Raw genomic sequence first — 10,775 nt, 5'->3', positions numbered from 1 at the left:
ACGAGCGCAGGGAGAGAAGCAGGAAATCTTGGTCTGCAAATCTATCTTGTCCTGCAAAGACAAGGCAGACCTGCTGCCATCCCTGTGCCTGAACAAGGCAGCATGTGCCTGTGCAGGTGAGCAGGGTGCTGCCCTCCTGCTGCCCAGGAGGCGGGCATGGAGAGGCTGCAATCAGCAGTTCCACCAGCTGCAGGCAAATTGGGGGCTTGGAGAAAGCACGCCTGAGTTTAGAGCTTGGCAAAGCTGCTCAGAGCAGCACTTAATCACAGTAATATTGGGCAGTGCTGGGAGAAAGCACCGAGGTCAGCTCTGCAGAATGATCCAGGAGTGCTGGGGTGGATCTGCTCTGCACGCTGCTCTGTGCTCATGCCCTTCCTCCTCCTCCTCCTCATTGCTGGTGCCTCTGAGCTCATGGGGGCCACACACACACAGCAGCAGTGCCGCCGGGCACCCAGAGCCAGCAGGTCCTGCCCATGGTGCCCCATGTCCCCATCATGAAGACGGAGCTGCCCGCGCTGGAAGAGTCGCTCTCAGGACTCGCCTTTCCATCACGGCCTGCCATGAGCATCTGGAGTGGCTGCGCCTCATTAATCTTGGACACAGGGAAATGAGTACTGCTAATGAGTTGCTTGGGCATCTCTCCAAGCTCTGGCACATCAGGCTGCAGTGGGGGAAGCAGGGCTCAGCAGGGGGAGAGAAGAGCCCCCTGGATGGCAGAGGATTAAGGGAATGCTCACTAGCGGCTGGCCAGGAGTCACAAACACAGCCTGCAACGTCCAATTACCGCTGTATTCAATTACCGCTGCCTGCAATTCTGACATTAACGATGTCGAGCTTTTTAAGCAGCATTGTATTTTTTTTCTCATTAGGCTGCCATAGGCTGTGCTAACATCCTATCGGGAACAGCTGCTTTTTTTCGGTAACTTTGATATTCCCAAGCAGTGTTGTGGCCGTGCCTTAGCCTGGCCCTGTCATATTCACAGGCTCCGCTTTGGGGTGGGAGAGAAGGGACTAAAAACATAACTTTGTGCAATTTTCTTTTTTTTTTTTTCCTTCATGCTTTTTTAAAAAAATTTATTTAAATTATTATTATTATTATTATTATTTTATGGTGTTTTCCTGTGCCTGGTGCTGACAGTGCTGGAGCCAAGTATCCTCTGTCTCATCCAGGGCAGCAGCACCATGAAAGAGAGCCATCTGCACCCCAGGAGCAGACCTCATCCCAGCCTCACCACTCCAGGATTACTCCACAGCACTGTCAGTCTGCTTCCAGCACTGCTGACCTTCGTGACTGCAGGAAGAAACGCGCTTTTAGCATCTTTATTTTGAATTCACAGTTCTTGGAATAAAGAAGCTAGCATTTCTTTTATAGATTATATGGCCTCCCCAGTGAAACCCCCTCCGAGCTACTTGGAGCAAGCCAGACACAAGCAGCCCTTTGAGCTCATCTCTTTCAGAACTCAGGGAGAACAGCTTTACAGCATGACCTCCACACACCTCAACTGCTCGGACAAATCCTCCCACCACACCACAGATCAGGACAGGGGAATGCCAACGCCTGGACCTCTGCACACACATGCATGCATTTAACCACTGTGGGGATGCTGGGAAAGGGGGAAATGTGGGACTTAGGTTGTCTAGTGCATCTAAAGTGAAAGACATGAGAAGGACCAACCTGGAGCCATACGTGGCACTGACGCTGCAGGATGCATCCCTTGCAGGGTGGCACCACACAGTCTGAAATCCCCTTAGCTCAGCCCCAGCTCAGCACCAATGGCACAGAGCACAGAGCAGTGCTTCAGCCGACACTTCTCCCAGCAAATGAGGAATCACCCTTATTTTGGTCTTTATCAGAACAGGAAGCATACCCTGGGAATATGGCTGGGTGTGCACTTTGGGGATGCAGCCCTGGGCACCCCAACCTGGTGGTACAGCTCCACCGGATGACAGAAGAGGCAGCAGCTCCTGCTCTGACAGTGGGCAGCCCAGTGCAGGAACCAGCCATGCAGCCACAGTGATTCAGGGCAGTGTGGGACCTCAGACTACTGCTCCTCCACAACAGCCCCAGTTTGCCCAGTGCAGCCTTGCCATGGTGGCCCTATTGCCATCAGAGTCTGGCCATGTGCTGCTGCCTTTGATACCACACCGCTTCTTCAGACCACTCTAATTGCCACAAAGCAACACTGGCATTTAATTACTCAATGCCACCTTGGGGTAGACGTGTCCTTCCTCCCAGTGGGGACTCAGTGGGGTGGAAGAGCTCCTGAGAGTGCAGACCCCAGACTGTGCCATGCCTCTGTGATGCCGGCAGAGTGCTTGGTGCCCGCAGCCAGCTCCATCCCCTCTACCCATGCTTGGGCAGCGTCTGGGACAAAGTGGCCCCAGTCTTGGTGGGCTGCCTGCAGGCTGTAAAACAAATGTATTGAACGCAAACAAAATGCACACTGAGTCTCATAGAAGCAAGCCCCATTGTGCTGCAGGACGCGAGGAGCAGACAGACGCTGTCCTGAGAAACTTCAGATGCACATGAACCCGAGAGCAAAGGCAGAAGGCAGCAGTGCTCCCACGCAGCAAGAGTGGCAGCCATAAATCCCAGCAGCTGCTTTCTGTCCCTTTTTAGAAGGGGTTTGGCTGGGCTTGAGAAGGGAGAGGGGCAGCAAGGCAGCGTGGCCTCGGGAGCGTGAAGGTATGTGTGGGAAGGGGATGGAGGTGAACAGCAGGCGGGGACATGCAGCTGGTGGCCAGTGAGTGGGGATTGGGCTGTCTGGAGCCACAAGACTCCGTTGGGGCATCCTCAGGGCTGTGGGGATGGAGGGATGGGAACTGGGACGCATGGCACTGCATGCACCAGGGGTGCCAAATACAGCAGTGCTCCCCAGACAAATCACTGCTACCTGGGCACATCTACACCATCAACTGGGTGGGGGGACCTCATTGCATCCCCCATCCTTCGCTGCCCTGCAGCTAATCAACATCAACACACAGGGACACGCGTCAGGAGCCCACTGATCCTCATTGAGATTCCCCATCACTTGGGGACTCAGGCACAAACCCTGGCATCCAACAGGCACCATCCCTATTGCCAACAACCACCCACAAAGCCTGACTCCAGGGACAGAGCAGTCCAATGTCACTTTAAGGCCCAGACATGCAATGAAGTTACCCCAGTGCACAGCCGCTGCCTCCCCAAGCAGCTTTCCCTGTTGCAGCTGCTGGGTAAGTGCTGGGGAGCTGCAGCCTCACTGCTGGCTGGCTGATTAGTGACAAAGTGATTAAAGACAGTTATGGAGATGAAGATGATGATGGCAGAGTCGGGACAGATGGAAAAAATCGGGTGCCCGCCGTCTATTAGGAGAGCTTGAGGAATTCACCCCCATTAGATACTGCTGCAGCCGGGATTCAAAAGCAGATTAAACATTTATACAGATAATGAGAACATCCTGTTACATTAGATAGGATATAAAAAAATAAGGGCTAGACACTTCAGTGCCACACACGATAAATTACCCAGGGCAGGCTGCAGCCAGGAGAAGTTTCTCTGGCACAGAGGGGTCTCCTCGGCTCACCAGACTAACCCTGGCCTTGCTCAAGAGCTCTATGGTGCTGAGCACCCAGCATAGCCCAGCTGCTGTGCCCCCTGCTGTGATGAAAGACAGGGTTTAAGGTTCAAGGCACACACCACCCACATGCAGAGAACCAGACTGCACAGCACCATGTGAAGATTCATTACCTCCTGTGATTAACCCCAGGGAGCACTGGGGAGAGAAGTCCAGCAGGATGCCACCGAGGGCAAGACCACAACAAGCTCTATCACCTTAACCACCATGCAGGCCAACTGCCCATTAATTGCATCCACTGACGCTGCCCAGCAAGGAGTTGCTGCAAACTGGTGGGGATCCACAAAGCGTTGCTGAACATGGCATCAGTGACACAGCAAGGACCTCCCCAGCAGGAGACATCCCCTGCAGCACCCAGGAGTGCGAGATAAGCTGGAGACTATGGCTTGTCCCCCCACTCATGTCCTTGCAGCATTTTCCCATTCCTAGCTGCCCTTGCCCAGCACCCATTTACCAGCTGCTCCGGGAGGCTGCTGTGCAGAGATGAGATGTCAGCTGTGATGCCAAGCACGTGTCTTCCTCCTCAGGGATGTGTGGGGTGAGCAGCACTTCCTCCTCCAGCAGCACCACAATGCTCACTGGGCAGGGATCCACAACATGCAAACCCCACCAGGGGATTCTGTTGCCACATCAGTAAAAGCCCAGGGAAGAGGGAAGGGGAGCAGGGCCTGTGGACAGGCAGGGTCAGCTCCTTCCCACCCAAGCAGCCTCTGTGTCTCATTTTCAGATTTGTTGTCCCTGAGTCATTGCCCTTCAAACAACAGCGGAGCCCTGCTTCCTCTGTGCAGAGCCAGGCATGAGCCGCATCCTAATGGCATCCTGGTGACAGCTCAGGTGCATCCTGCCTGCTGCCAGCAGAGGAAAACCCTGTGGGCATCGCTGCCACGGAGCCCTTCTGCCTTTGGGGCTCCACACCCTGCCGTGAGCTCCCACACCAGACAAGGTTCCTTGGGGTGCCTGAGCACATGGGGGCTGCACAGAGCAGCCAGGTCCCTTTGTCTGCAGGGACAGCACATCCTGGTGCCTGTCACAGAGCCCCAGAGCGAGGTGGCCCTGCTCCAGCAGCTTACCATCATGCATCCTGCCAGCACCAGGCATGTTCTGCTGAGCTCACCACCCACTGCCCGCAGCCCAGCAGCACCACACATGCTGGATGCTCTCCAAAGCCATCACCTCCAGCTGCTGGAGGCTCAGGGAGCTGCTCCAGCCTCACCCCACATCCTGCTTGGAGGCACAGGGCTGCTCAGCACCATGGCACGCACCTGCAGCACGCAGGCACTGGAGCAGCGCTGGCACCTGCGTCACTTGTAGCTGCCCAGTGACAGCCGGATGGAGACGGAGCTCTCACCCTCCCATGCACCATTTGCTAACCCGGCTGTTGTTGCACAAAGCCTGGCTGCTGTCAGAAACTTGGATTCCTTTTCCTTTTTCTCCCTATGGGATCCACCAGCAAAATGCCCCCTTTGCACGACACGGCAGCCTGTTTCCTTTCTCTCCTATTCTACTTTCGGAAGACCCTGCCCGTCTCTGATCTGAGTTTTCAAAGATCTTGCATGAGGTGCATGAACTGTGCCACGGCTGCTGCAACTGCACACCAACTGCACGCTCCTTTGGTTCAGATTCCTTCTTTTTAACCACATAGTGGAGCAGGGATGAAAGAGATTACCTCTGTTTATAGGGGATGGGCGTGCAGTGCTGACTTGCATGCTCAGCTAAGCCCGTACATATGGTCTTTGCTAAAATTGCCAAATTAAGTACTGCACTGATCCACTGTTTATTTGGGGTTTTTTTCATTCACCTCATGAAATGTGAATAAAGCTTTGTGCCGCCACCAGCAAAGAGCAGTTCTGGGCAAAGGACACCACTTTTCCTATTGCTTTCAGCCACCCTGGGGCCATGGCTGAGGCAGAGCTGCTGTCAGCTCACCTCTCAGGGTATGGCAGTGCTATGGACTCACCTCCTGCAGCAGGTGGGTGCTGTAACACCTCTCCCTGATTCCATCCTTCCATTCTGACCCCCCTGTGCCAGAGCAAGAAAACAGGAGGGCAGGAGGGCAGCTCACCCAGGACATCCCCATGCCGTGTCCTGGCTGCACCCACTGCCCATATGGCAACCAAACTCTATCTCTCATTGCACTGCCCAAAAACCTGGGGGGTAAAGCTGTGTCCTGCTCCCAAACAGATAATGGGGAAACCAGCATGGGGACAGAGACAGAGCTACAGGGTGATGCAGTGCCAGCCCCGCACCCAGAGAAGCCCCACTAATCTAATCTGCCTTGAGATGCTACAGGTCCTGCCCAGGCGGCTGCCCGGCAGCGCCCAGCAGATCCCTCCTGTCAGGCTTTATCCCTTTGCAGCTTTGTTTCTTACAGCTTAATGAGTCCTTAATTCACCAGGCTCCATCCCATAGATCTTTATTTGCCCTAACGAGGGTGGGGATGCGTGCTTTTCGGAGTGCTCTCTGGAGCAGCGATTGGCTGAGTTAGACAGCACAAGCGCAGTGCCACCGCCTTTAAAGCTACAAACATCTAATTTCACAGTGGCTCAGCAAGAGGCAACGCTGCATTCTGTCTACCCCAGAAAGACAGGAAAACAAGGGAAAAAAATCAGCCTGAAGTATCCCACAGGATGGAAGCTCAAAGCAGCGGGGATTCCCCCTGCACTGCATCCTGCAAAGATGGAGCAGATTGCTCAGTGCGCAAAGGCTGCCATCACCCCGGGTCTCCCCAGGGAGATGTGGCCACAGCACCCACCGTGTTTGTGGGTAGCCAGCTGCCAGAGCCCTTCTGAGCACAGCCACTGTGTGCACAGAGCCCCTCCTGGCCTGCAGCCACAAAGGGCCTTAAACATGAAGGAGGAGAGCAGCAGGACTGACACACTCACCCAGAACACAGGGAGCCTTCCGGTGTCTGAGTGGCACCTGCACCACTTCAATTGCTGCATTAAAACAGCACAGCCCACATCCCCACACTGGTTCACTGCCTCCCAGCTCCCCAGCGTTGCTCTCTGAGCTGTGCTGCTCCCTGGGGACATCATTGCTGGGGAAGACATGGCCCTGCAGCGGGACAGCGGCTGAGGGGCGCACAGGTGCTCTCCTTGCTGGCATCCCATCTTTCAGCCCCTGCTGTGGAGCAGGAAGGTATGAATGGAGTCAGGGTCAGACTGTTGGCCACCTGTTGTATTTTTCTCCTCTCACATTTTGCTGTCACCAACCCGTGCATTTCACCACCTCTGAGCAGCAGCTCTCTGCTGTTGCTGCACACAGGTATTCCCTCCAGCTGCAAACAGCCAAAAGCAGCATCAGAAGACGCAGCGTTATTCAGTGCTTGGGCAGGGACTGAAAAACCTGCCTGTTTCAACGTCCCGCCAGACAGTGCTGCCAGCCCGGCCCTGCTGAGCAACAAGGAAACAAGGCCAGAATGTGCCAAACCGGGTCTGATTTCACACAAACAGCGAGGGCAGGGCTGAGCTTCCCACTACTGAAAGCCCCCAGGCACCTCAGAGCACCTCAAACAAGTGGCCTGATGCTCACGAGATGCTGAAAAGACAGGGAGAGCTGAGAGATCGCATGGGCACGCTGGAAAATTCAGGCAGAGGAATTTCCCTGCATCTTGCATGGGTGAGTGCTTACAGGTTGCATGCGCTGCTCACACCCTCCTGTTGCTCCCCAGAGCCGTGTTCACAGATGCTGCAAGGAGGAGAGTGTGAGTGTGACAGCGGGTGAGTTGGGAGCTGCCTTCAGCTCTGCATTGCCCAAGCTCGTCTCCTGCTTTCTCATGGAGGATGCTAAGCCCACGGACACTGGAGGAAAACTCATCCAAGCCAACCTCTGTTTCTAGTGCTCTGGAGTCAGTGGGAACACCTCTTTACCAATGACAAGTTCTATGTTCTCTTTCTGATCGTTGCTCTTGAGGTCTCTGTACCAGGGAGTGCTTAGGGGCAATGCTGGGGAGCAGGAGATGTAGGGAGTTCTGCCCAAACCCCACCTCATGAATTGTGTTTAGGCTCCATCTGCTCTACTAAAAAGCCAACCTCTCCTCACCATCCTTTAATGCCAGTGGGATAATGCTGGGTGAAGAAACTACCCACTGGAACCACTGGTGCTAACTCGGTTTATACACAAGCTTGCCCACATGCTGATGCCCCTGGGCACCCCCAGGCACCTTGCAGAGCCCGTTCCATCCCTCCCATCTCCTCCTGCCCTCTGCTGAGCCCACTGGGCACCATTGGCACACATGCAGAATGAGATACATTGCTTCCTTTGCCACCAGGAGCACAGCAGCAGCACCAAATCCTTTGGTGCAAGTAGAGTACTATGGAGTTGCAAAACCAGAGGGGGAAGTTCAGTGAGCAGATTGCAATTACCTGGCTTGGCACCAGCCCAGCATGCCAGCACCAGCTCCATCCCAACAACGGTTCCATGCAGGAGGTGCTGAGAACCCCTGCAGCACCACATGGCCATGCTCGCGGTCAAAGGCACCACCTCCAGAAGGTCCATCCTTCCCCAGGAGAAAACACCACTCCAGGAGCTGCTGTGCAGCTCCATGTGTCCCTTGATATGGTCCAGGCAAGGGGCAGCCCCATGCTACTCCCAGGGATGCTGTGCCTGCAGCCCTCTGGGGTGACGCACACACACAAGTGCCTTGCTATGGCACTCCTGCTGCTCCCAGATGCTGCAGGTTTAATTACTGGGACTGCTGTGCTTCCTGGAGACAGCACTGAAGGAAGAGGGAAGAGGAGGAACCCCCAAGAGGAGCAACGTCTGTGCCATGTGATGCTTGGAAGGCAACCCTGTGGCTTTAGGAACATGGGCTGCCCCACAGACAACTGCTCTGCTGACAGCACGGCAGTGCCTGTGAGACTTGGGCTCTGTCACCTTCTATGGGTGCAGCAGCACAAAGATGAGACCACACGTTGGAGTACAGCCACCCCCACCAGCCCCACGAGCAGGGCTGGTGATACCTGCCCCAGATCGAGTTCCTGGTCCCCTGTACCATGCATCCTGGGCAGGGGCAGCAGGTGATGCTGAGTGACACCAACCAGGACAAGGGGGTGAGATGCTGGGAGATGTCCATGCACCCACTGTGTCTGTGGGGAGGGGGCTCTGCTCTGTGGTTCATCTCAGGTCACTGCTGTCTGTACACCCTGGATCAGCGGTGCATGGGGATGGCCCTGAGCTGCCCCAGTGCTCTGTGCAGGCTAGAGGCAGAGGTGAGAGGCCCCACACCTGATCTGCTCAACCTACGTGCGTTGCCGGGGTCTGCAGCATGTGTGCGGGTGCAAGGGGATGCCCTGCTCAGTACTGTGCCATGCCCCAAGGCTCCAGTCGCATCCTGGGGTTCCAGTCCCATCTTAGGTCTTCCAGTCCTGTTCCAAGGCTCCGGTCCCATCTGATCTCATACCATGGACCAGCATGGGGACAGTTGGACCTGGAGCTCCAGCACCCCATCCTGCCATGGCTACAGCTTCTGCCTGGTGCCCCATCCCTTCCCCTTCCTCCTTCCTAGGATCCCGCCTTTTCACACCGCCGCACCGCAGAGAGCCCTGGCAGCGCGGCGGGGCCCCGCTCCTACCTTGCAGTCTCTGATGCAGGATCTGACCGAGTACTCGTCCGACTGCAGGTACTTCTCCAGCAAGAGGTCGAACTCCTCGTATTTTTCCTGAGCGTGTTGGTCCAGGCGCTGGTAGGCCTGCACGCAGCTGCTGCACGCCTCCCCGCCCAGCGCGCCCGCCGCCGCCGCCACCAGATCCACCATCAGGTTGTCCACGCTGCAATCCAAGCTGTCCGGGCCTCCCATTTCCCGCAGCAGGTCCCAGATCGTGTAAGTATCACAAAAGGAGAGGTTGAAGTTCCTAAAGTACGCCTGTAAGAAGTTCCTCTTGGAGGAGGGCGAGGAGAACAGGGCGGTGGCGGGCGGCGAGCGCAGCGGCACGCCGGCGAAGGAGCCCAGCAGGCGCTGCAGGGAGTGCAGCCGGGCGCACGCCGAGTCCAGGTCCGCGCGGGCGGCGGGGCACGATGCGGGGCCCGGCGCCCGGCTCAGGTTGCCCAGGAACGCCTCGCAGCTGCCGGCGGGCGGCTCCTGCAGCGCTCGGGGCGCTCGGCCCCGCGGCCTCCCCGCGCCGCTCCGCTCCCGCGCGCGCAGCTTGGCCCCGGCGCAGAGCCACAGATGGTCGGAGAGGAGCACGGTGAAGAAGAGGAGGGAGGCCAACGAGAGGCGCCATTTCTGCGCCCGCTCGGGGTCGGCCACGGGTTTGTCGCTGCGGCGCGGCGCGCAGCACACCGCCCCGCCGCCGGCGCCCCCGCGGGGGTACATCCAGGCGCCGCGGATCATGCCGCGGGGGCGGCGCGGGGGTCCTGCGGCCGCGCTGCCGCCACTGTCACCTGCGGCCGCCGCGCCGCCGCCGCTCCGCCGCCGCCTCCATGCCCGCGCCTACAGGCCGCCGCCGGCCGTGGCATGGTGCGGCGGGAGGAGGAGGAGGAGGAGGAGGAGGAGGAGGCGGCGCCGGCTCGGCCCCGCTCCCGGCCCCGCTCCCGGCTCCGCTCCCGGCCCCGCTCCCGGCTCCGCTCCCGGCCCCGGCCCGCCGCGCGGGGGCATGCCCCAGCCCCGCTCTCACTCGGCTTTCCGCTTCCCCGTGGGCTGCGCCAACCCGCCGGCCCCTCCGCCGCACCCACCGCCGGGCCCCATTGCCCTCAGTCTGTCGCCATCTTCGGCCGCGCCGCCAACACCTTGAGGAGCCGCGCAGCCCTGCGCCTGCGCGCCCGCACGGCCCCCCCGCCGCCCGCCCGCCGCCCATTCACTGCCCGCCGGCCCCGCACGGCCCCGGGCCGCCCCGCAGCACCCGGAGCTGCGCCGGCCGGCAGGTGCCGTGGTGCTGAAGGACAGCTCCGCGCCGCCGCCGCCCGCTCGCTCTCCCGGAGCGCCCCGCACGGCCCGGCCCGCTGCGGCGGACACGGCGGAGCCGCGGCTGTGACACGGGCTGAGCGCTGGGCAAACCCCGCTTGCCCTGGGAGGAGCCCATCCCCGAGCGCTGGGTTTCCAGGGAGCGCTGAAGAAGCACCGAAGCTAATCGGGGGGTGGGGGAGGGCGGTGGAGGGGTGTCACTCGGTGTGCCCCCAGCCTTGGCAGCACGCTGTTTGTGGGCTGGTGGAACACGAGGC

The 10,775-nt window shown here is 58.4% G+C and overlaps 1 protein-coding gene across 1 annotated transcript; it reads right to left on the bottom strand.

Annotated features, from left to right (window-relative positions):
- Window positions 1–1,038: 1,038 nt before the first annotated feature.
- On the bottom strand, window positions 1,039–10,384 carry FAM155B (family with sequence similarity 155 member B). Its single transcript, XM_015860269.2, has one exon. It carries the CDS (start codon window positions 9,946–9,948, stop codon window positions 9,136–9,138), a length of 813 nt encoding a protein of 270 aa, XP_015715755.1. The 5' UTR covers window positions 9,949–10,384; the 3' UTR covers window positions 1,039–9,135.
- Between the last annotated feature and the right edge of the window lie 391 nt (window positions 10,385–10,775).

This window comes from Coturnix japonica, chromosome 4, assembly GCF_001577835.2.
Source record: "Coturnix japonica isolate 7356 chromosome 4, Coturnix japonica 2.1, whole genome shotgun sequence".
NCBI lineage: Eukaryota > Metazoa > Chordata > Aves > Galliformes > Phasianidae > Coturnix > Coturnix japonica.
Note: the sequence above shows the minus strand (reverse complement) of the source record. Positions and strands in the feature narration are given on the sequence as shown.